General features: G+C 35.8%; 2 protein-coding genes across 9 annotated transcripts in view; both read left to right on the top strand.

Annotated features, from left to right (window-relative positions):
- Positions 1-17282, top strand: part of LOC125248378 (interleukin-1 receptor accessory protein) — a 36761-nt gene extending 19479 nt beyond the window's left edge. For 3 of the 4 annotated variants that reach the window (XM_048160209.1, XM_048160207.1, XM_048160208.1), the window contains 7 exons: positions 2445-2610; positions 3024-3095; positions 3179-3311; positions 4151-4299; positions 9212-9355; positions 9437-9580; positions 16463-17282. In XM_048160209.1, the coding sequence (XP_048016166.1) occupies positions 2445-2610; positions 3024-3095; positions 3179-3311; positions 4151-4299; positions 9212-9355; positions 9437-9580; positions 16463-17181 (1527 nt within the window). In that variant the 3' untranslated portion in view covers positions 17182-17282. Of the gene's footprint in view, positions 1-2444; positions 2611-3023; positions 3096-3178; positions 3312-4150; positions 4300-9211; positions 9356-9436; positions 9581-12141; positions 13493-16462 lie in introns of those variants that run through there. The other variant, XM_048160210.1, reaches the window with a different exon arrangement.
- Positions 17283-20259: 2977 nt separating this feature from the next.
- Positions 20260-27373, top strand: part of LOC125248201 (cell adhesion molecule 2) — a 39926-nt gene continuing 32812 nt past the window's right edge. For 3 of the 5 annotated variants that reach the window (XM_048159915.1, XM_048159914.1, XM_048159917.1), the window contains exons 1-2: positions 20261-20414; positions 23011-23054. In XM_048159915.1, the coding sequence (XP_048015872.1) occupies positions 20374-20414; positions 23011-23054 (85 nt within the window). In that variant the 5' untranslated portion in view covers positions 20261-20373. Of the gene's footprint in view, positions 20415-23010; positions 23055-27373 lie in introns of all 5 variants that reach the window. The other 2 variants (XM_048159918.1, XM_048159916.1) reach the window with 2 other exon arrangements.

The following is a 27373-nucleotide window of genomic DNA, read 5'->3' as shown; positions in this document are numbered from 1 at the left end:
AAAGTTGTTAAATTACGAGAACAAATTCGTTAAATTATGAGAAAAATGTCGTTAAATTTCGAGAAAAAAGTCGAGATAAAATGTTGAGAATAAAGTCATTAAATTATGAGAAAAAAGTTGTTAAATTACGAGAACAAATTCGTTAAATTATGAGAAAAATGTCGTTAAATTTCGAGAAAAAAGTCGAGATAAAATGTTGAGAATAAACTCATTAAATTACGAGAAAAAAACTCGTTAAATTTAAAAAAAAAAAGTCGAGATTAAATGTTGAGAAAAAGTCATTAAATTACAAGAACAAATTCGTTAAATTATGAGAAAAATGTTAAATTACGAGAACAAATTCGTTAAATTATGAGAAAAATGTTAAATTTCGAGAAAAAAGTCGAGATAAAATGTTGAGAATAAAGTAATTAAATTACGAGAAAAAAGTTGTTAAATTACGAGAACAAATTTGTTAAATTATGAGAAAAATGTTGTTAAATTTCGAGAAAAAAGTCGAGATAAAATGTTGAGAATAAAGTAATTAAATTACGAGAAAAAAGTTGTTAAATTACGAGAACAAATTCGTTAAATTATAAGAAAAATGTCAAATTACGAGAACAAATTCGTTAAATTATGAGAAAAATGTCGTCAAATTACGAGAACAAATTCGTTAAATTTTGAGAAAAAAGTCGAGATAAAATGTTGAGAATAAAGTCATTAAATTACGAGAAAAAAGTTGTTAAATTACGAGAACAAATTCGTTAAATTTCGAGAAAAAAGTCGAGATAAAATGTTGAGAATAAAGTCATTAAATTACGAGAAAAAAGTTGTTAAATTACGAGAACAAATTCGTTAAATTATGAGAAAAATGTCGTCAAATTACGAGAACAAATTCGTTAAATTTTGAGAAAAAAAGTCGAGATAAAATGTTGAGAATAAAGTCATTAAATTACGAGAAAAAAGTTGTTAAATTACGAGAACAAATTCGTTAAATTTCGAGAAAAAAGTCGAGATAAAATGTTGAGAATAAAGTCATTAAATTAACGAATTTATTTTTATTTTTGTTCTCGTAATTTAACAACTTTTTTCTCGTAATTTAATGACTTTGTTCTCGTAATTTAATGACTTTATTCTCAACATTTTATCTCAACTTTTTTCTTGAAATTTAACGAGTTTTTTCTTGTAATTTAATGAGTTTATTCTCAACAGAATATTTACATTTTCCCTAAAAATATTAAGTCTTTGCATGTTACTGTTGTTAATATTCTGCTGAGCTCTTTCTCATCACGAGTAAACCAGCTGACCTCAAAAAGAACTTTGGTCTTTTTCTTCTAGGAAAATGTACCAATAATATTGGTGACATTATCATGTTTTTAGGGGCGTTTAAACTTTAATATCCAGTCAAATGCATCAAGCAGAGAAAAGAAAAGATCTCAAAGAGTCTACTAGTTAAACAAGGCTTTTCATGAGCACCTGTGGAGATTAAACCATTGACCTCGAAAATGCAGCAAATAAAAACAACACTGCAGACGTGAGCAAATACAAACTAGAAATCTATACTTCTTGCGCAGCTAGTTAAAGGTCATGCCGATCAAATGGCCCAGAGTTTTAACTGCATTTTCATGCTGCAATACGTATAAAACACAGAAAACTGTTGCTTTTGGCAATAACAGTTGCGGCACCTTCAGAAAATTTAATGTGTTTTATGTGTAAAAATAGACGAATAAGGCCTAAAGTGATTATTATTACTAAATAATCATCTATATCAGGGATTCCCAAACTTTCTTGTCAGCCACAGTGTTATTTTAGTATCATTAATATACTAGTAGTATTGCACTTATAAATATTTTACATTTTGCTAAATTTTATTTCATTTAACAAGCATTATATATATATATATATATTATTTTAATTTTAATTAACATGTTTTTTTTATTATTATTTATTAGCTTTTTATGAACTCAAACCCTGATCTAAAGCATGATCAGAAACATAATGTGAAGCGAATTGTACATCATCTGGGTTATTATACTGTAATAATACTTGAAATTTAACTAAAACCGTTACTTGACATAAAATAAACTAACTGAATTAATATAAAAAAGCTTAAACTCATCTTCCTGTAGTTTAACTTCATGTACTAAAATAACTAAAACTGAAATAAAAGTGAGTAAAAACTAAATACATATTTAAATCAAAACTCATAAAAATGTCAAAAAAGCACAATCAAATAAAAAAAACCCCAAAAACATTTCAATAATACTAAAATAACTGAACTACTTAATCAATATTTCATGTCCATGTATTTATTTATTTTTTATGTGAGAAGAAAGAGTGTGGAGTGATTTGAGAAACATGAAATTAGATCAAATATACAGTTTAGAATGCGACCAATCAGAATCATGTCTTCCAAACAGCCGTGTAATGATGTTTGTCATCTGAACTTTGACCTCTCTCTGCAGTTATGCAGGTCTGGTGTTTTTAGAGGAGACCGAGAGCTGAAAGGAGATGATCTGGTGATCTACAGGATGTATGACGCATATGCTGGCCTCTACACGTGTGTCGTTTCATATCAGATGAACGGACGCACGCTCCAGTTCACACGCGCCATCAACATCATAACTGTTGGTAAGGCGTTCTCATCTCCTCTTGACTCGTTTCATCTCGTCTCAAGGTTTACATACACCCTCATTCTGAATCTTGTGAGTCATTTTTATGGTGCAATACATACAAAACACAGAAAGTTTTATGTGTAAAATAGATAAGGCATGAAGTGACACTGAAGACTGGAGTAATGATGCTGAAAATTCAGCTTTGATCACAGAAATAAATTACACTTTATTATATATTCACATAGAAAACAACATTTTAAATAACAATAATATTTTACTGTTTTTACTGTATTTTTGATCAAATAAATGCAGCCTTGGTGAACAGAAGAGACTTCTTTCAAACACATTTAAAAATCTTACTGACCCCATGCGGTGTAAGTTTGCATTTTTTTTTGCTTTTTTTTTTTTTACATACTTTCTCTTTTGTAGTTCCCGATGTTGGCAGTAAAGTTCCCTTCATTCTGAATCCCGCGAGCGATCAGATCTACATGGTGACTCTGGGTGAGCGTCTTCTCCTTTTGCTAGTTTTGCCGTGTTTTCTGGGATATGCAGCAGTAACGGTCTGTGTTGTGTTGTCATTTCAGGAGATACAGCGACGCTGTCCTGTCGGGTGCATATGCCTCACCTGTTCACAGACAAGAAGGAGATCTGGTGGACCATCGATAACAAAACTGTGGAGCAACTCGGCGACCCGCGATTCAGCTCACCTGAGGCCACGTATGGACCAGAGTTATTATAGTTAACTTAAACTGAAACCATAAAAGCTTTTGTTACTTTAACTGAAAAAAACTTTTAAAGGTGCAGTAAGCAATTTCTGAGAAACACTGTTGAAAATGCATTAAAAAAATTGCAAATGGTTACACACTTGTAGCCAATCAGCAGGAGGGGTGTGTCCACACATGATGGTGGAGGAGAGAATCAATCAGCAGTAGGGGGTGTGTCCACTCATGATGGAGGAGAGAGAGTGAGTCAATCAGCAGTAAGGGGCGTGTCCACATATGATGGGGGAGGAGAATCAATCAGCAGTAGGGGGTGTGTCCACACATGATGGGGGAGGAGAATCAATCAGCAGTAGGGGGTGTGTCCACACATGATGGTGGAGGAGAGAATCAATCAGCAGTAAGGGGCGTGTCCACATATGATGGGGGAGGAGAATTAATCAGCAGTAGGGGGCGTGTCCACACATGATGGGGGAGGAGAATCAATCAGCAGTAGGGGGCGTGTCCACACATGATGGGGGAGGAGAATCAATCAGCAGTAGGGGGCGTGTCCACACATGATGGGGGAGGAGAATCAATCAGCAGTTTTGTGCAGTTTTTACCTAGAAAACTTGTATTTACGAGAATTCCAAGAATATGTGAAGGCAGCATTAAAGGTATACTGTCCAAATCAAGATCTTTAATAATTCATGATGCGCATATACGTTAAAAACAGAACAGAATTACTCAAATTAAAATTAAAACAGAAAATATAAGAAAAAACTTATTCAAAATACTAATATTTATTATTCTGTGCTTTATTGACTGGTGTGTGTGTGTGTGTGTGTGTGTGTGTAGGCTTCTGTCGTATTATTACGGCGATGAGGAGAAAGAGCGAGTCCTGCATGTGATGGATTTTTCAGCTGATGACCTGCAGAGGGAGTTTAACTGCTCCGCCAGAAACAGCCGCGGGTTCAACACCAGCAGAGCCACTCTCAAGAGCCGACGTAACTACACACGCTAACACACTCAGAGTCCAAAATGAACAGTTTCTATTGTAATTAGGGGTTCAAGCACGAAGTGCTGAAAACCTATTGTAATTGCTCAAATTTTTATTTTATTCTTTCCTAAAACTGATCGGGCAGCCCAAACCGTAAGGCCTAGAGATTTGAAACTTAGTCAAATGGTAGTAGTCTTGCTCATGCAGAAATGTTCTCTGGAGTGGGAATATCAATAATTATCAAAAAATTTGAAATTTTGATTCAGGGTCGCTAAGGGGCGTAAAAATCTCCGTAATAGGAGGAGCCACTTTTACTAAAATGGCTATATTTCAAGAATGAAATGAGATATCTTTACCAAGCTCGGTACACATGTGTATGGGCTTAATCTTTGGTCACGATAAAAGAATTGCGTCGATTGGACACTAGATGGCGCTATAACAGGAAAAAAACCTGAAAACGGCTATAACCACCTGACCGTTAGTCCGAATGAGTTGAAAATTGGCATACAGTGTATTGGACCAAGGTGGCAGGATAGTCTGTGAGGACATTGGCATATCTCGAAAAACATGGCCGCCATCGCCCAGTGAAGTTTGCGCACCTATTAGATAAGGTTAATGGAGGCTGATCAGAACGAAACTCGGTGGGCATGTTCGACTCATGGTCCTAAAGGCCTGTAAGAATTTTGATAGAAATCAGCCACTAGTTGGCGCTAACGAGTTTTACGCCTCTGTAATCATGTGGTGTTTCACACATACAGACAATATGCATATCATTTGACAGACCTCCTCATGCTGAACAACTTCGCCTCAAGAACAAATGCTGTCAATCAGATCGTTCATTAATTATTCGCAAATATGTGAAAAACCTTCTTTTGCGAACTAGTCCTTGGTTTTTTTACCCAATCGGAACAAAACCAGTGCAGGACAATTCTCTGGACTCCCTAGATCAATAATTATCAAAAAAAGTTGAACTTTATCATTTGGGTCGCTGTAACAGGGTCATTTCGAAAATGGGTGTGGCAAAATATCCTCAAAAGCCTATAAATCCTAAACGAAAACTCGTAACTTCACATATGATTCTAAATATCATCATCATGATCGCTAGTTCGCAGGACCCCCGAATTTAAGCGGCTGTAAATCACCGACCTCGGGGAAGGACTCGTTGGAAAGGCCTTTTTCCAGACTAGATACGATTCAAGTTTGGAGCGATTTGGCCTGGGCGTTCTTGAGATACGCATTTAACAAGGCGTAACTCCTGACCCCCACCACTCACTACCCCAGCGATGGTCTCCTTCAACAGGGCTTGTTAAACACTATCTACCCTCTGAGTTTCAGAATTTTTCGACATCCTATTCCCGAGATATAAGCGAAAAACCAAATTCCCATTCATTTTCATTCATTTATTCATTCAGTATGAAACCAGAAATGGTGTTAGAAAGACAAGACTTGCATTAATGTACAATGTGTGTGTGTAATCATGTTTAACATGGAAAATGTAATTTAAACGAAAAACAGACCATTTTTAAAATGAAAGTGAGCCAATGACTGGTCCTTTGCTGCCACCTGCTGGTTAAAGTAGTCATTTTGTCACACTAATATTGTTCTATAATGCATATTTAGACTTGATAAAATCACTATTATAATGATTACAATCACATTTTTTTGTTATTCATCACTTAATTTCTGTTGAAGTATAATGACAATTGTGCCACAGCATCAGTAATGTGAAACTTTAAGGAGACTTGCAGTAACTTGCAGTTGGAGACTTTTGCACACTAGTCATAGTTTTTTTGCTCAATCTGAATAAAACTAGTGCACTACATTTCTCTGGACTCTGTTTAATAATGATCAAAAAAAGTTTAACTTTTCCATTAGCAGATATAAAAGGGTCATTTCAAAATGTGGCCTTGAGTGTCCCTGAAAGCCTATATCTGAGGAATGCTCAGATCTTTCTGAAAATAAGCAAGCACGTGTGACATGACTCTAAACAAGCAATTTCATGGAAATCGGGACAATAGCTACCTCTAACAGTTAAAAATATATTGAATGACAGTGTTCTTGTATTTGTAATGGCAATTTCCTGAATTTGCAGGTTTTGTCATTTAATATCCCTTTTAAACTATATAAATCCTTATAATATCATTACAGATCACATTTTGTCATGGTTTACCACTTCATTTGTTCATTTGACATATGTTTTTGCAATAATATAACATTAAAATTCCATTCCATTCCAAAATTTATTTTTAAAGGGGGAAACCTGGAATAAGCATTTTCTTACCTCATTGTTGATTTCAAATATCTTCTTTTATTTGTGTACACTCAGAGTAACAACAAAATGTTGTGCTTTTTGTAAAATAAAGAAAACTAACATGATGCGTGATCTCTCGTCTCCCTCTGAACAAACTCCAATCTGATAGTTCTCAGAAAATGAACTGTAACTTAGTGAATACTAATCACAAAAAAATTAGACTTATGTCTAAAGAAACGTTGAAATGTCAGGTTTTAAATCGTGTAAGTTAAATCGAAAACAAACCTTCTGTGTTTATGTAATCTGTATGAAAAGAGAGCCATGTCAGAAGGCCGTGATTCAGCTCATTATCCGCTAATGCGGCCACGCCCACGGAGCCAGCGCTATTCAGAGGCAAATTCAGTCAATACATGCATACATCCTCTCAATCGTGTATTTATTGTCTTGAAAAGTGTTTTGAATAGCCATAGTTAGCGATCTCTGGCCTCTATAGGTTCGGTTAGTTCCTGGATTGCCTATTCTTCTTTAGTGCTCAGGCATTTGTGGACAAAAGGGGCAGAGCGCCCTCCGGCTGCAAGTATGAATTGAAAACACAGTATCCAGCACTCATAGTAATGACAATAAATCCTGAATAAATATTACTCCTCTGTATAGAAAATTGACAAACATATGAGAGTCCATCAATATTTCTCCAAATATGCATGCTTTTAAGCTAAAAGCCTATATGAAATGCCATAGAGGTAACATAATTGTTCAGACACTTTGCATCACAGAAATACATTATACTTTAAAGAATATAAAAGAATACCATTATTTTAAATTGTAATAATATTTCACAGTATTGCTGTTTTTTCTGTATGTTTGATTTACACCATGATGAGATTTGAGACATGATTACAGAGGGTTTTTTCACAGCCTACCTGACTGAAAGGCCTCATTATTTATGCAGCTCATTAGAGCTCTTTATGCGATTCTTTTGTCTTCTCAAGTGAGAATCACCCATTATTCATGATGATTCACGCCTCCACGCATACTGTGTTTCTTGACCAAAGATGTTTTAGAAAATTTAAATCTCTCTATTGTTTTATATGAAGGAGTAGGCAGCATAATTTTTACCTCATTTTGAAGCAAAAACTCTAGTCTACAACATCAAATACCCAGAAGTCTTGTGAACAAAGATTTAATATATATTTTTTGGCTTTATTTCAGTGACTTAAGTTTTTTGTTTTTTCAATAACCACGCATTAACGTTATTCCTTCAAAAATACAAACATGTACATACATGTTCCTCACATATTATTGTAGCCTAGTTTGTGCTGAATACAGTGTAATAACACTTTTTCCATTAATATGTTTATGAACAACTGAAAAAAGCACAAATGTCAGGGCATGTCAAAACTTCTCCAGGGTCCCAAAAATCCTCAGACCCCTGAGGGTTAAGCTCTGTGTTTGGTTTAGCATATATCATAGCTGTTCCTCTGTGATTTAAGTGGTGACATGCTTGCTAAATAAAGCTTAATATCTTTTTACGCATATGTGTTTATTAAAGGCCTTAAATGCTTGAACCCTGGTAAATTCTGCTTGCAGCTTTAATATATTTCAGTCAGGACCACTTAAGTCAAAAATTACAAGAGACAAAATTTAGTCAATTTTTTATTGGCATATTTTGCTAAAGTTACATTTGGCGGCATGGCTCTGTTCTAAATTCCCCGTCCTTTTCATGAGCTCCATGAAAGCCAAGACTGGGAACAGCAGCAGCTTCTGGGGACAACCTCCCATTTTTTAACTGGGAGAGCAGCACAAAATCCCCCTAATGAGAACAGAGCGTGCATCAATGGCAACTGATTAAGTTAAACACAAGTTTAAGGAGGAGCTGGGGAGGAGGTGGGTTGCAAGCAGCATGCAGTGGAAGCAGCCAAGCAAGCAGAGAGACGGAAGCTGCGTTTAAGTAATGCGCCTTATTTTAGAGTTGCCAATGGAGTCCATAGAAATCGGATCAGCTGATATGGGTGGGGTTAGAATTTGCGAATCAGCTGATAGCGGAGCTTGACTACGAGGCCTGCCTGAACTAACGCAGAATGCTTGATTTTTAAGTTTGGTGTCAGTATGATTTTTTCTAAAAGTGTCTTTTCTGCTCACCAAGGCTGCATTTATTTGATAAAAATACAGTAAAAACAGATAAAAGTTAAAATGTAATTTATTCCTGTGATCAAAGTTGAACTTTCAGCATCATTACTCCAGTGTCACATGATCCTTCAGAAATAATGAAATAATGATGAATAAAAGTGTTAATTTTAACTTCTGAAAGTAGTGAATCTGTCGCCACCTGGAGTTTAATGGAGAAACAAACTAACTTCAGGCTATCTAGATAAAGTCTGCTGGTTTTTCATTAGATATTGTATTAAATAAAAAACAATTTACTCTCCAAAATCGATTTTCACTCACATTTGGCATTTGCTATATGTTCATTTTGGACCCTGTATTCCCATAATGTTTGTTTTGGAAGCAAATATTGATAAGACTAAAAGTTTAGTCACTTTTTTAGTTAATATTTTGTTGAGCAGAGGTTGTTCCCTTGAACCTGTGACTCCATGCCAGTTGAGATAAAAAGAGCTAAATTTGACCAGAGAAGTGTGTATTTGATGTGTGTGTGTGTGTGTGTGTGTAGTGTATGTCCCCACTCTAGAGCTGGGCTGTGGTTTAGGTGTGACTCTGGCGCTCATGTTGATGATGTTCGTCGTCTATCACGTGTTCTGGCTCGAGCTTCTGCTGCTCTATCGCTCCTGGTTCGGCTCGGATGAGAGATACACAGGTGAGAACACAAACACGCATTCACTGACGTTCAGGCTCAGTTACGATCAAACTGAGCTTCAGTGTCTGTGTCTCTGTGCAGATGATAAGCAGTATGACGTGTACATCTCATACGCACGCAACAGCGAGGAGGAGGAGTTTGTGCTGTCCACGCTGCGCAGGGTCCTGGAGACAGAGTTCGGTTACTCCGTCTGCATCTTCGACCGGGACAGTCTTCCTGGAGGAAGTGAGTATTGTGTGACGGCAAACATACGGAGTGGTTCACAGTAAATGCAGCGAACACCATCGCTGCGAGTTTAAAGGGATAGTTCACCTGAAAAATAAAAATTATTCCATGATTTACTCACCCTCAAGCCATCCGAGGTGTATATGACTTTCTTCTTTCAGACGAACACAATCGGAGATATATTCAAAAAAATCCTGGCTCTTCCAAGCTTTATAATGGGAGTGAATGGGGGCCGAGATTTTGAAGCAAAAAAAGAGCATCTATCCATCATAAAAATAATCCATACGACTCCAGAGGGTTAATAAAGGCCTTCTGAAGAGAAGCTATGGGTTTTTGTAAGAAAAATATCCATATTTGTAATTTTATAAACTATAAAACTTCTAATTCATGACCAGCGTTTTTTTGCTCTTATCCTCTGAGCTTCGTCAGTTCTCACCTAAGCTTACGATACGCCTACATCATACATCGGGTCAGAGGTCACCCTTCGGCTGGAACGTGACTAAATAACATAACTCCGATTGTGTTCAGCTGAAAGAAGAAAGTCATTTACACTTATAAATAAATTATGGGATAATTTACATTATCGTGTGGACTATTCCTTAAGGTGCATTTGGGAGCATATTTTTTTTATTTACATATTCTAATTACTTTATTTACATATTCTCATTACGTTATTTACATATTCTAATTATGTTATTTACATATTCTCATTACTTTATTTACATTTTCTCATTACGTTATTTACATATTCTCATTACGTTATTTACATATTCTAATTACGTTATTTACATATTCTCATTACTTTATTTACATTTTCTCATTACGTTATTTACATACTCTCATTACTTTATTTACATTTTCTCATTACGTTATTTACATATTCTCATTACGTTATTTACATATTCTAATTACGTTATTTACATATTCTCATTACTTTATTTACATTTTCTCATTACGTTATTTACATACTCCCATCACGTTATTTACATACTCCCATTACGTTATTTACATATTCCCATTACGTTATTTACATATTCTAATTACGTTATTTACATATTCTCATTACTTTATTTACATTTTCTCATTACGTTATTTACATACTCTCATTACGTTATTTACATATTCTCATTACTTTATTTACATATTCCCATCACGTTATTTACATACTCCCATCACGTTATTTACATACTCTCATTACGTTATTTACATATTCTCATTACTTTATTTACATATTCCCATCACGTTATTTACATACTCCCATCACGTTATTTACATACTCCCATTACGTTATTTACATACTCCCATTACGTTATTTACATATTCCCATTACGTTATTTACATACTCCCATCACGTTATTTACATACTCCCATTACGTTATTTACATACTCCCATTACGTTATTTACATATTCCCATTACGTTATTTACATATTCTCATTATATTATTTACATATTCTCATTACTTTATTTACATATTCTCATAACGTTATTTACATATTCTCATTACGTTATTTACATATTCTCATTATATTATTTACATATTCTCATAACGTTATTTACATATTCTCATTACGTTATGTACATATTCTCATTACGTTATTTGCATATTCCCATTACGTTATTTACATATTCTCATTACGTTATTTACATATTCCCATTACGTTATTTACATATTCCCATTACATTATTTACATATTCTCATTACTTTATTTACATATTCTCATTACATTATTTACATATTCTCATTATGTTATTTACATATTCTCATTACTTTATTTACATATTTCCATAATTGGAGTTTAACTGCATTTTAGCAGTATTCCGCCAAAATAAAAGGAGAATTTAAGGCATAATTATTAGTATTGTAATTTGTATTGTAGTATAAATTGAAATTATTATTATTACTATCAATTAGTCCTTTCAAATGATTAATCGCATCCAAAATAAAAATTTGTTTTCATAATATGTGTGTACTGTCTAACTATTATGTATATTTAAATACACACACACATACATGTATATATTTAAGAAATATTTGCATGTGTGTATATATATAATATACACACAGAAACCAATATATATGATTTATATTATATATAAATATAAATATTTTATATATAAATAAAAAAATCTTTAATAAATACATGTATATGCGTGTATTTATATATACATAATTATTATACACAGTACACACATATATTATGTAAACAAACTTTTATTTTTATTTTTTTATTTACTAAACTAAAACTGAAATAGTAATATTTAAATAATAATAATAATAATAATAATAAAACAGACAAAAGCACATCACAAACTAACTTAAAATGAAACTAAACTGAAAATCTAAAATATAATCTATAATAGTGGGTTCGTGTCCTGAATAGTGGATGATAGATTGAAGTGTCAATCAAATATTGTCATGCAGAGCAAGTTAGTTAAACTGTTGACATACATGCATATGATCAAGCGTTCATGTGACTTGTGTAGAGTATGTTCATGAGTGTGTGTGTGTGTGTGTTTGTGTGTGTGTGTGCATCTGTATTAACATGTATCTGTGTGTAGCTATAACAGACGATACGCTGAGGTTTGTGGGTCAGAGCCGGAGGCTGGTGGTTGTTGTGAGCCCGTGCAGCGCTGTCCGTGGGACACAGGCGCTGCTCGAGCTGCAGGCCGGATTGACCAGCATGCTGCACGGCGGCAGCCTCAGGGTGGTTCTGATCCAGTTCAAACCGGTCCAGAGGAAGAGCTGGGTCAAAGAGCTCCGCCGGGCCCGTCTGGCGCTGACACTCATACGCTGGCAGGGCGAGAAATCGGCCCCTCTGTCCTCACGCTTCTGGAAACTACTGCAGCTCGAGCTGCCCATGAGGAGGAACACGGACAAACACATGCCACTGCCAGACATCACACAACACACAAAACACGCCGAAAACACACCTCCTGTAAAGGAGAAACTAATCGAATCCTATTGTACAAGTGCGTTATAGACGTCCGTCGTGTCCGGAATCGCTCTCGATTCCCTATATAGTCAAATTTGTAAAGCACTTTTACACTTTTTTTATTTTAAAGCAGCTTTACAGAAAGTCATACAGTCAGCTTTATTTATACATCACACACTATTGTGTCAAAACAAGAAAATAATGATTCGGTGACGCAAACAGAGTTCAGTTCTGCTGTAAAGAAGCTCTAAAAGTAAGACAATAGTGTCATTGTTCAGTGTTGATTCAGTTCCGTTCAATAACTGTGTTCATAAAGTTCGTCAATTATGAAATGAGTTATAAAACAGCTGTGGAGAAAACAGTGTCAGTTCAGCTCTCTTTCGATTGTGTCAGTGCAGTCAGTTCAATAATATTGCTGACTATTAAGTGTCTATACAGTGAGCAAATTCTGATATATTGATATATATTTGATATATATTTTTCATTTTAGTTTAAGTAATGTTATTATGAGCTTTTGTCATTTTTATCTGTTATATAATATATATATTTATGCATCGCGATTCGTGAATCGTTTCTGATATTTTCCAAATGCATCGCAAATCGATTCTGAGTTTAGTTTTCAACAGCAGATGGCGCTCTAGGCTCATTTTTAGGCTAATGCTTAAATGCTCACAAAGAAGAGCGCTTGTGCGTTCGGCCGAGTCTGAGAAAGTATTTGCACCTCAGAATGCTTTTATGACGCGAGATTAATGTAAACAGCACTTGTAATTCACTTTTCGAACTTTATGAATGGTTATTTTAAATGAGGTTCATGTGGTGTGTGTAAGGAACTGGAAGGAAGCAAAGTATGCTTTCTTTTATTTTTATTTCAGTTTTAGTTGTAGTAATTTTACTTTTAAGTTTTATGTTTTTACTAGGGATTTCCATCATTAATTTAGTATTATTTTTATACTATTATAGTATATATTAATATTTTGAATTAGCTTTTATTTTTTATATTTTCACTTTTCATTGTAATTTTATTTTAAATAATTGTCATTTTTATGTTTTTATGTATATTTCTGTTTATCTTTTTATTTCAATTTTAGTACTTCAACTGAAACTTATTTTATATCAGTTAAGTTTTTTTTATTATTATTATTTTTGGGGGGATTTCCATCATTAATTTGGTATTATTTTATCAATTATTTAGTTTAAGTTTTGGTCATTTTGTTGTGTGGTTTTGTCATTTTTACTAGTTTATATTTTTACTGGGTTATTTGACTTTGTTCTTTCAGGCGAGCACAATCGGGTTTATATATATGTTTACATGTATGTATATATAGATTTTTTATTTCCGTTATAGTACTTCAACTTATTTTATTTCCGTTATTTACCAAGGCACTAAATTCTAAACTCCATTTCTAAATTCCGTTAAATATAAGGTTTTTTAATATTTAAGTTTTTCATCTAATATTTATATTTCTATTTTCTTTTATTTTTTTCAGCTAACGAAAACTATTTTTAATAGTTTTACTGTAGTTACCAACAGTAATAATGGGGATTCCCAAACTTTGTCAGCCAAACTTAAAATCTTTGTCAGTCAGACCTTAAATATTCATTCTGAGATTAAGTAAATATTTCAATAATTTAACAACACATTTCATAATTCCATTAATGGTCACATGACATGCAAGTAAACAAATACAATATTTCATCTTTTTTTTTTTTAACTTAAAAGTATTTATTTATTTTAATTATACATAATTATGACCTAATTATTAGCTTTTCATCAACTCGTGAACCCCTGCTCTAGAGGTTTGGGATTGTTCACTTCTCATTGCGGTGCATTCTGGGATTGAATGAGTGCTTGTCTGATAATATGGTGTGTGACTACAGTGTGTCACTGAGCCTCAACCACAAGGGGGCACAATCAGTCTGGACAATTCAAGATAGTTCAGATGAGTTTATGGTATGACAGAAGTTTCATTCCTTCTTTCATGTTCCATAACAAACTTCAAGCTGTTTTCATTCAGTTGTATTTGAGTCTTGGTTCATTTTGTCATGCAGCATCTTATATGACCATGTCATATCCTGTATGTTCTGTGATCACATTTTTAAGCTGTTTTGATAAATAAAATGTATTTTTGCATCTACATCTGTTTCATTTATTAATTTCATCATCTTTCTCATGTCCACACACACACATTTCATACTGAATCAGTGCATTATTTACACTCATAATCATGAATGATGAAATGTTTGCGTAAGCTTTTCCCTTCAGTCATCAGTAAACGGAGGAAGTGGAAAACCTCTAACCATCACATGCCATCTTGCTCCAATGAATCAGTTTTTGTGTGTTTCTCAACTCGAGGTCTGGAGATGCCAGGCGTCTCTCAGAACAGCTCAGTTTTAATTCTCTGGAAGGAAAAAACAAAAACATATTAATATATTGTAATAGTGAAAGCACATTTTCATCAGTCTTCATTCTGGAAGTTTTTAGAAAGTTCTTCAATCAAGCGCTTTGAACCCAAACAATCAGCTCTAGGATGAATTACATCATTAGATTCAAAGCCAATTCAATGAATTACTAATTTCATAAAGTAAATGATATAATCAATCACTTTTTTAAATATATTTTATGCTCTAATGCTAAAATAACCCATTGCTAGCAATCAGGCATTCAAAAATTCACCACAAATGTTGCTTGCCATGATTATAATAGTAACAGCAACTTGTTTGATTGTAGGCAGTTTCATTGTTTATAAGTTAACATTAAAAATCAATTTCACTCTGGGGATTTTCCAAGGCATTTTTTCCTCTGTAACCTTCCTGTTGAACTCTGTTCTGTCACTTCTTGTGAATGTGATTTATTAATAATTTATTAATCATTCAGAGCACTGTTCTGGTGTCAGTAAACTAGGTAAAAGATCAAGTGTAAACAGAGTCCCATTTTGCAATATGGTCACAGATTGTCAGAAATGCATGTGACAGAATTGCTTTGATACTGTTCATGCTAATGATTTTTAGTTTTATTTATTTACTTATTTTTTGATTAGAATTAACTTTTTTCTGCTGTAGTGAAGGGGCAGTCATCAGCCCGGAGGAGTTCAGTTAAAGTTATTAAAAGCTTGATTTTGTCCGTAGGGAATTGATTGGATGGTTGTGGTTTGCTATTGGTGGATCTCATGTGAGTGACAGGTTGCCCCGCCCTCATCATCAGAGAAGAGATGTTGCTGCATGAGGGAGGAGAAGTTATTCTGATTCAAGATTAAAATTTACATAAACCCCGCCCCCCAGAACACTCAACAAAGGGGGCGGGGCCATGTTGGGCTGCTTTAGAGAAGAGGAAGAGTTGTTGTAGTCGAGTGTTGTTGACATGCCGTCATTTTACGCCGGACTGCTTCACAAACGAGGGTCAATTCAACACAAAAGATGAACATGACGGCACATGCTAGTGGATGAGTTGAATCAATCTCCAGCTTTGTTGTTGTTGAGCTGTTAAAGCTCCGCCCTCTTCTGGAGCAGCAGCTCATTTGCATTTAAAGGGACACACACAAAAACGGCGTGTTTTTGCTCACACCCAAATAGGGGCAAATTTAACAAGCTATAATAAATGATCTGTGGGGTATTTTGAGCTGAAACTTCACAGACACATTCTGGAGACACCAGAGACGACTTATGCCCCTTTCCACAAGATGTAATATAAGTCTAGTTGTGAATGTTTCATGACCAGTAGGAGAACCATATTCATTTGCAGAGCCAAAGCACAACCAAAACAATGTTCTTCCACAAAATGCATGCAGTTTTGTTTTTAACCACTAGAGGGTACATAGTGTACCTTTAAAATAGACATTATAAAAATGCCACTTTTTGATCAGTTTAATGCCTCTTTGCTGGATAAAAGAGTTACCATTATGCTCAGATGTTATTAGCGAAGTGTTTTTCTCTCTCTCTCTCTCTCTCAGACCTGATGGAGTCGGTTCTCAGGTGTATGCAGGCGTGCCGGCGGCTGCTGGTGGTGTTGAGCTCGGACTGTTTGTGCGAGAAGAGCGTCAGTCTGCTGGAGTGTCGTCTGTGCTTGTACCTGCATCACACGTCACGCGCCCCCATCATCACCGTCAGACGTCGCACGCTCAGCGCCTCCTGCAGCGACATCGCAGAACTGCGCAACAACTCCACCTCCATCCGCTGGCACGAAGCGCGCTCTGAGCGGACGAACTCTCGCTTCTGGAAGCTTCTGCGGCTCGCGCTGCCTGTGCGACCTCTCGCTCTCGGGAAAAGACTCATCGATAGCACTTCCTCCCATTCAGACCTGGCGTCCGTGGCCACGCGGTACACACAAGCGCAGACCGTCTCGCTCAGACACTACAGCAAAGGTGGGCGGGTCGGAATGAGGCACCTAGGCGTAAGTGTGCGAGGCTGCGATAGAAACGGGCGTGTCTGTGAGCAGAAGGGGCGGGTCTGCGCCATCTGTGTGAGTTTTCAAGAAAGTCGTCGAATTTGGGGTGGAGTTATCGCTCCTCAGTGGAACACACACCTGCATCAGCCTGTGGCCAATGGAACGATACATCACACCACACACAACTCCAACACCGAACCTGGCAACGACCCCGGCAACGACCTCTGCCCCTGTGAACCAGTCAACAACAACCAGACAAATGAGCTACAAACAACGCACTGTTGACACGCACACTGCTGGAAACTGCTTACCAACTAGTGAATATTATGAATGAAATGTGTGGTGATATGTAAATATTTACCATGAATTCAATAAACCAAACTTCAGGCTGACCTGAGACTAATGATTTTTTTTACAGGTTAGTATATAATACCAAATACTTCATATATAGAACTCCTATTATTATGAATGGGAGAAAGTGCAACACGCAATATGGCGGAAAAAGTCCCGCCTTCTAATTAAAGTCATCGCATCACTGCAGCTGCCGTCAGAAGATCCGGTTCCTATAGAAACAGTCAGATGCACGCTTCCTATAGAGATGCGTGCTTAAAGTCTGTGTGAACCGGAAGTTGCAAACGACTTTTCTCCAGTGTTGTGACGTATTTCCAAGTGAAACAGAATATTGAATAGAGGACAGGATTTACTTTAGCGCTCCTCCTCTCCATCTCTCGCTCATAGACTAACGGTTGGAGGGGAGTGGTTTAAGCGTTTTCAGCCCAAGCCGTCAAACTGACGTCATCAGAGAAGAAACTTTTCAGATTTTGATTAAAGATTATCACTTTTTTTCTGTGTATTAACTTGCACAGATTAAAGGATTAGTCCATTTTTAAATAAACTTTTCCTGATAATTTACGCACCCCCATGTCATCCAAGATGTTCATATCTTTCTAATTTCGAAAAGAAATGAAGGTTTTTGATGAAAACATTCCAGGATTTTTCTCCATATAGTGGACTTCAGTGGCCTCTAAACGGTTGAAGGTCAAAATTAGTTTCAGTGCAGCTTCAAAGGGCTTTAAACGATACCAGACGAGGAATAAGAGTCTTATCTAGAGAAACCATCTGTCATTTTCGAAAAAAATGCAACTGTATATGCTTTATAAACACAAATTATCACCTTGAACGTACTTCTGGTTTCCGCATTCTTCAAAGCGTTTACGCCGTATGTCCTACACCTTCCCTATTCTACTTATGGAAAAAAACGAAACTGCCGCCACGTTCGTTCCGTAAGTAGAATAGGAAAGGCGTAGGACATACAGCATAAGCTTTTTGAAGAAAAAGATAAGACCCTTATTCCTCGTCTGGTATCGTTTAAAGCCCTTTGAAGCTGCACTGAAACTGTAATTTTGACCTTCAACCGTTTGGTGCCCATTGAAGTCCACTATAAGGAGAATAATCCTGGAATGTTTTCATCAAAAACCTTAATTTCTTTTCCACTGAAGAAAGAAAGATATGGACATCTTGGATGACATGGGGGTGAGTAAATTATCAGGAACAGTTTATTTAAAATTGGACTAATCCGTAATAACTAGTAATATGCGGCAACAAAGTAAATAGGTTCAATTTTGATTTCATGACGACTTGATCCAGCCTGAAAAATGCCATCTTGTTTAGAAACATTTATGAGACAGTTGTCAGATTTCATTGGTGATTTCAAATCTAAAAATTTAATCGAAAGCTTGGCGAACAGCTTTGGAGAATTTGATGTTTCCCCATTCAAAGCGATTGGAGCTGCGCTTACATGCCCGAGAGGCGTTTCAAAGATGGCCGCCGAGTGAAATGACTTGTCGTAATTCAGTTGGATAATGGTCACTTCAATCCCATCCAGCTCATCCAACACAAGCTGCAGAGTTGTATGTAGTGCAGCAGGAATCAGAGTTCATGTGACGAGATGACTGACGAGACCATGGCGGTGGATTCATTGCACAAGAGCTTAAGCGTCTACAAATGTGTAGCAAATTAGCTCAAAAAGGGAAATATTAACAATTATTCATAACATGTTATGATTAATTATGAATATTTGGATCAGTTAATTGTACTAACTTGATGTAGCTACATTAACATTACAATCAATTACTCAGTTTGTCCTGTGAACACTCAATATTGATCATTAATTAATTCTAAGAAAAGGATATTTTGCATGGCCACAGAAAATGTAAATTTTAACATTTTTTCACATAAGGTTTCTTCTAAAACAAACATGTTCACATAATGTTTAGTAATTGACATGTATGTGAGAGCGTATTTGTAAATGCATGCTGAGGAATGAATGAAGGGTGTTTTAATGCCGTTTTGGGATAAATGTATTATTAACTTGATTTGTTGACATCAGCCTGTCCAGGGACTACAGGTGTAAATTAGCATAAGTGCTACAACCTGGTAAAATGCATCTCTCCTTCTTAAGGTTAATGTAAATTTTATACTGTCCCTGTTTAAATAAATAAATAAAATGAAAAATGCAAAAAATTACTCTTTTAGCATTTACAGCGCTTAGAGAGCGTGTAACAAGATCGATCATTGAAGTGACATTTATTTTCAGGCAGGGAAGCAGAACTAAATATGTATTGTGCACAAGTATTCTCGTCGCTTCATAACATTAAGGTTAAACCACTGTAGTCACATGACCTGTTTTAAATACGTCTTCTAGCTTTCTGGGCATCTGAAAGTGTAAATTATCTTGCTGTCAATGGAGGCCTCACTGAGCCATCGGATTTCATCTAAAATATCTTAATTTGTGTTCTGAAGATGAACGAAGGTCTTACGGGTGTGGAAAGACATGAGGGTGAGTAATTTTCATTTTTGGCTGAACTAACCCTTTAACCAAACCTCTTTCCAGAGACCTGGCATTGTTGTATATTATCAGTATGTGATTTCCTAATTTACTTTAGAGGTTATATAGCTGATGATAGTTAATATAATCTTAGTATAATATAACCTTTCATTTATTTGTTTGATGCATAATAAGGGTTCTTCACCTTGTTTATCTTTTGTTACACTTGTGTCTTCCTTGTGCTGATAAAACAGAAGAGGCTCTACAAGTTAAAGATCTCAGCAATCTTTCAGATAAATCAGCTGACCACTTTACATTAATTCTAAATGTATGAACAGCCTCCTGTTGGGAGTGTTCTCATGCTGCCAAGGTAAAAGACCCCGACTGGTGCCCTGAACTAAAAGAGGGGGAAGGTGGTCATCTGATGTACTCATAACCATACCTTAAGTGACGTGTGATACAAAAATCACAACATCAGTGGTGACGTGAGTACCAATTACTACATAACTAGCGTCCCTGGGTGGGAGAAAGTATAATATACATCTGTGTAGGCGTGTAGTTCCTGTTTCCAGAGTCTCAAGCTGAGACTGATGAGGAGGACATGAAGAAGCCAGTCTGCTCTCTGAAAGTGTTCACGCACCTCCATCAGTATGAGTTCAAAACTGCTCTGCTTATACACTCACAGATACAGGTACAGTGTGTGTGTGTGTGTGTGGTTATACTTGTGAAAATGACTAGTGTCATCACTAGATTAAAGAGCTTTTAGATGGTCCAGATGATTTTAGTGTTTAAATCTAATGATTTCCGTGAGGGTTGGTTAATGAGTTTAGTATAATTTAATATAATAGAAAAACAATGGAAGTCTTTGTATGTGTGTGTATTCTGTGTGTTAGTTGTTTATGGCTCACTTATTTTTTTGAACTAATAGAAAAATACTGCTTATGTGCATGAAGTGTTTGTGTGTTTGCATTGGTATATTAAGATCTGTCCGAGAGTACCAAGAAATCATTTAGCTTCAGGCATTTTTCCTGCTTTCAATGCACTGTTTTTCTTTCTTGTGTTGATTAGCAGGATTTCATTCCTAAAATGCACACAGTTGCTTTTAAAGGCCACGAACGTATCAGTCTAGGTGCGTTACACCGTGTCTGCACTAGATGCATCGCAACAGCTAAAAGCTGCCTATACTGGATGCAACAAAGCGCCCATTGCAAAGCATTTGTCCTTTGTGTCAGTAGTATATCATAAATAGAACAAGGCATCAGTTTACTGTCAGAGATTTGTCGCTCGTGTTGTGCTGCATCCAGTGTAGAAGTCACTGATTGTAATGCACTTACACTGCTTGTGACATGTTTAGTATAGCCTTCTCTGTCAGCGATGAGGGCTTCACATGTAATAAATGCAGGGAAATAGTCAGGCTGATGGAGAAGATTTTCAGAATTAGAGACACGCATACAAACTTTAATCGAGGATAGTAAGAATGCAAGGGCTCTAGATACTGTTTTGGATGCAAATTAGCTTAGCGAACCCTGTGCATTGTTCGGTTCCGGCTGACCGTGAGATGGCCTAGTCGCGGGATAAAGCCACCAGCCACCATAGTCTTATGTTTGCTGGGAGCCAGATGCCTGACATCAAAGCAAAATTTAAAAGTGCTGTCTAATGCTAATCGTAAATACTCTAAGATTATTATTCACATTGGCACAAATGATGTCCGACTTCGCCAGTCTGCCATGACAAACTGGGGCCCAGGTCGGGAAGCAGACAGACTGGCTAAACCTACCGTCTGCTAGCTGTCTCACTCCACAGAAGTGAGATAAATCACAACACAGAAACTCTTTCACCAAGATAACATCACATAGAGACTGTGTCTGTTCCTCAAATTAGTAAATACAAAAAAAAAAAAAAAAATTAAGGCTGAGATTTTAATTGTTCAACAAGTAAAAAACAGATATAACACAGATTAACAAATGATAAAGCTTGGGTTGCTGAATATCAGATCCCTTTCTTCAAAAGCATTAATTGTAAATTAGATGTGGCGTGTTTGAGAGAAATCTGGTTAAAACCAGACAATTACATTTCTTTAAATGAGTCCACCCCTCAAGATTACTGGATTGGCATTTACAGATATTCTAAACTCTATTAGAGTTAGACAACATGTGTCAGGACCCAGTCATACTTTAGATCTAATACTGTCACATGGAATCAGTGTTGATGCTGAAGACATCTCAGATCATTATCTAGTCTTGTGTATACTATATTTAGCATAGTTGTAACAGGAAGTCAAAACTGACTTCCTGTTACAACTATGCTAGAACTATCACTTCTACCACTAAAAATTACCACTACCACTGCTTTATCAATAATCTTCCTACTCAGTTTCACCTCTTCAGCATACCAGGTAGCTTGGAAGAACTCGATGTTGCAACAGAAACTAACTATTGATTCTCTCTGCAGCACATTAGACACAGTTGCTCCTTAAAGAAGATTAAGGACAATAGTCCAATGCCGTGGTACAACGAACACACTCAGGCCCTTAAGAGAGCAGCCAGAAAAATGGAGTGCAGCTGGAAGAAAACAAAACTAGAACTTTTTCGCAATTCGTGGAAAGAAAGCATAACTGATTTAGCTCCCCAGTACTTGAGCGAGATCTTAACGCATTATATTCCTTCACGTCCATTGCGATCTTGCTTAGTTGGGGACACTTGATATTCAACAATATCACTGATCTGCCTGCATTGACACCATTGTATGTGAACTGAACTGAGATGGACGATGACATCACTGTCTTCTCCAGAGGTGCCGTGTAGATAAATGAACTAAATTATTATTATTTTTTTTTTTTTTTACGATGGAAATTAATCAATAGGGAACTTACTTGAGCTGGACAATGACACCGTTTTATTCTAGAGCTGCTGTACAGCTGAATCAACTTTTTTTTTGTTTCAGCTGTACAAAATTATTTTGCTGTTTTCACTGTGAAGCTGCTTTAAAACAATCTACATTATAAAAAGCGCTAAATAAATAAAGGTGACTTGACTAGACAATTAAATATTTCTGCTAAACTGATACAGCTAAACTTTAAACTTTAGTGTTTTCTTAAACACATGCATCCAATTGCAAACCATCAAGAAATTATCTACAAGTCTGTTGTCTTGTGATAAAGGCCTGATTTTTGCAGTTATTTTTGTTAAAGCATTATGAAGTGAGTCATGGGAATTTTTTTGAGGAATATGCTAATGCACATGATTGTGTCTTCTCTAATGGTTGTTCTTGTTTGTGTTTTTCGACAGCTTGGCCTTGGTCATGACCTTGGTGCTGGTAACTGCTTCAACTGGTAAGAACGAACTCTGATTTAAGCATTTTCACAGGATTGCATGTGCATTTTACATTTTTACCTGTCAGTGTTCAATGGCTGAGTTAGTATAGTGATTAAGGTCTATTAATTGCTATAGTTTGCTAAATGTAGAGAAAGAAAGAGAAACGTTACGGGGCGATGGATAAGTTTGGATGTAGGGATGAATTACTGGAAGCTGGAGGAGGCGGGGAATGCACCTCCACACCAAAACATTCAACAAGGAAGCAAAACTTGGGACAGTAAGAAAAGGACTTCTAAACCACTGAAATAAGTCATACAGAATCACCCTAAATGAAACTTATAGTGTATATATGTATTAGGGCAGAAAAAAAAAACTGGTGGCGAAGTCATGCAGTCCGTTAACGGTGGGTACTTGTCGTAATCTAATTACAGTATGTCGGGCAGGAAATCCAAATGTTTGCCTATCATTTATCGATCTCAAATATGTCTTATCATTTGAAATATGTAGTAGTAGCAACTTTAAACAAATGAATCAAGTAAATAATAGTTTATAATAAAATTCAGAGTATTGTATCTAACAGATGATGAGTGGAGATCAGAGTATAGAGAAAGGAAGAACGAAAGCAGAATGAAAGGAGAAGCAGAAGAAGAAGCAAAAAGCATAAAGTAGAAAGGTAGTAAGAAAGTGAAGAGCAAAATAAGAGCAACGACTATACAGGAAATTTACGCCCTCTTAAACTTATGTTTTGGTCTAATAAGAAAAGGTCAAACAGACTTATATTGGTGTAAAGGTTAGTTACTGGTCAAATGTCAAAGATGAATGAAAATAGATACAGAAGGTGTTGTTTTGACATCTTTAAGAGAATATTTCAGATCTTGCATTATCTCATGTCTTGCAGAGATGGAAAGATAATTAACTCTAATGGAACACACACCCACTCGATCTTACAGCACAGAGACACTAAAGATACAGTACAGTCCAAAAGTTTGGAACCACTAAGATTTTTAATGTTTTTAAAAGAAGTTTCGTCTGCTCACCAAGGCTACATTTATTTAATTAAAAATACAGTAAAAAACAGTAATATTGTGAAATATTATTACAATTTAAAATAACTGTTACTATTTAAATATATTTGACAAAGTAATTTATTCCTGTGATCAAAGCTGAATTTTCAGCATCATTACTCCAGTCTTCAGTGTCACATGATCCTTCAGAAATCATTCTAATATGCTGATCTGCTGCTCAAGAAACATTTAATGTGTACAATTGTACAAAATATTTGTGTACAATATTTTTTTTCAGGATTATTTGATGAATAGAAAGTTCAAAAGAACAGTGTTTATCTGAAATCTAATCTTTTGTAACATTATAAATATCTTTACTGCCACTTTTGATTGATTTAATGCATCCTTGCTGAATAAAAGTATTCGTTTCTTTAATTTCTTTTCAAAAAAATAAAAATAAAAATTCTTACTGACCCCAAACTTTTGAACGGTAGTGTTATAAAACTACAGAAGCTTTGTATTTCAGATAAATGCTGTTCTTTTGAACTTTCTATTCATCAAGGAATCCTGAAAAAAAAAGTACACAACTGTTTTCAACATTGAAAATAATCATAAATGTTTATTGAGCAGCAAATCAGCATATTAGAATGATTTCTGAAGGATCATGTGACACTGAAGACTGGAGTAACGATGCTGAAAATTCAGCTTTGATCACAGGAATAAATTACTTTGTCAAATATATTTAAATAGTACACAGTTATTTTAAATTGTAATAATATTTCACAATATTACTGTTTTTTACTGTATTTTTAATTAAATAAATGTAGCCTTGATGAGCAGACGAAACTTCTTTTAAAAACATTAAAAATCTTAGTGGTTCCAAACTTTTGGACTGTACTATATATTACATTTGGAAATTTTCAAACATATCAGAGCATATGGTAGAAAATATATAAATGGTTAAGGAAATCAATAACATGTAAAAGAATACTAATAATACATAAAGAATAAGTAATAAAATAAATAAAATGAATAAAGACATTATCATAAATGAGATAAATAATTGATACATCAATAAGATAAAAACGACAATGTTTTACAGGACACACACTCTCACAGAAACATTTTGTCCGCGCTGCTCTGATGATTTTATCAGTAAAATTGTTTAGCAACTTAAAAGCCACATGACATTTCTCTCCAGCGAGGTAATAACAGTGTGGTTCTTGAGGTAGATAAACGTTAGTTTCACTATTAGTAGAGACACTGCTTCTGTTAGAGATGCACAGATTCGGGTTCAGTGCCGTTTCTAGGCATAGGCAAACTAGGCGGTCGCCTAGGGCATGGGTTCCCAAACTTTTCAGCCCTCGACCCCCAAAATAACTTTGCCAGTGACTCGCGACCCCCACTATCCTCGGAGGCGCACACGCACTAACGCCTTTTTCACACATACTCTCTTTGCAGTACGTATGCGGTGCGTATTTTTTTTCCGTGCCCATATTAACGGATTGGAGCGTTCACACCGCACACGGATGCAGTCCGGCAGAGCGTTCTAACTAATGCGAAAAACTAGTAATTTCACCATAGATGCATATAATTTAAAGTCTCTGTTACACAGATGACACATGGCTTTTTTGTCTCGGGTAAAGCAAGGAAAATGGCACCTTAACTGGCATTTAGGTGAACATGCCTTTGCAGTACATGTGGAGCACGCGCTGTTGTGCTTCACATATGCCGCGTTTGCAGTGTGCAACTGATCTGTGGCTGCAAATCCGAAAGCTGTTACTGAACATGGCTTGTCAGCATTGCGATTCGCTTTACACTTTATTTCATAGCTGTCACGTTTAAACTCACTACATTTATGTTTTATTCAATTCATTCCTTTATATTTATATGTAATACTTTTGATTTATATATTTTATATAGCTACTTGCTCACACAAGTGGCAAAACAGCTTTATGTTAAAATCACAAACATTTCAAATTAAAACTTAAAATAGAACGAACGCGGCGCCAGTTTCGTTTTTTTCCGTAACTTGAATAGGGAAGGCGTAGGACATTCAGCGTAAGCGTTATGAAGAATGCGGAAGCGGAAAGTACACTCAAGGCGATATTTTGTTTATAAAGCATAAACGGTTGTATTTTTTTCGAAAATGACCGATCGTTTCGCTAGATAAGACCCTTATTACTCATCTGGTATCGTTTAAAGCCCTTGAAGCTGCACTGAAACTGTAATTTTGACCTTCAATCTTTTGGTAGCCATTGAAATCCACTGTAAGGAGAAAAATCCTGGAATGTTTTCCTCAAAAACCTTAATTTCTTTTTCGACTGACGAAAGAAAGACATGAACTTCTTGGATGACATGGGGGTGAGTAAATTTATCAGGAAAAGTGTATTTAAAAGTGGACTAATCCTTTAAGTCCTTGTAGTTGTTTACCAGTTACTTCATTTGAACATGGATGTGCATATTTGTTTTATTGAAAAGTGGTAACTGTGTATTACTGAATAATAATACTTATAGCTTATAACATAACATAGTGGGGTGGGGCTGGGGTGCCAAAAAGGCTAGAAATGTCTCTGCGTAGGCTAATTCGCATATGCTGCTTATTCTCTCTGTCTCTCTTTCTCAACTGCGTTAATAACTGTATCAACTGTATAATTCTGCTATCAAGGTTTAAGCCTTCGTTACTAGTTCGGAAATGACCAGGGTTGCCAGATTTTCAGAACAAAACCCGCCCAATTGCTTCTCAAAAGCCCAATCGCGTTTCAGGGGTCCCACGGTAAATTTAGGCGGGATTTTTGCCAGGGTTCCCTAGTAAAATTTGAATCCCAGGGGCTATATATCATGTTATTTGGGGTCACTGCAACCCGCGGATATTAAAAACGATCCGCGGCAACAGTGTAAAAGGAGAATTGCGGACTTAGCAATACTTGAAATGATGTTTTGGAATTAGCAATGGTAGCTTGGGATGAGATAATTAAAAAATTAATCCCACACACAAGAGTGTTTTAAGGACAAAAACCTGACAAATGTCTTCAAATACAACATCAGAACAGTGTCTTGAGGTGGTAACCGTAGTTTAAGCGGAATAATTGACTCTGGACTGTTGAATTATTAGAAAATAATGCACACCCGAGGTAATTTTTTGCTCAACTGAACCTCTTTGATAATATATTTTCTTACAGATGACCCTGAGATGTTAAGCTAAGAAATAGGTCAATAAGAAAATTAAGTCCATAATAATAATAATAATAATAATAATAAAGTCATAAAGTTCACTGTTCTCTGATGTTGGTTCATGGTCACAAGACATGCAGGTAAACAAATAAAATAAT

The sequence above is a fragment of the Megalobrama amblycephala genome, linkage group LG16 (assembly GCF_018812025.1).
Source record: "Megalobrama amblycephala isolate DHTTF-2021 linkage group LG16, ASM1881202v1, whole genome shotgun sequence".
NCBI classification, from domain to species: Eukaryota; Metazoa; Chordata; class Actinopteri; order Cypriniformes; family Xenocyprididae; genus Megalobrama; species Megalobrama amblycephala.
This window is presented reverse-complemented; position numbering and strand designations above follow the sequence as displayed.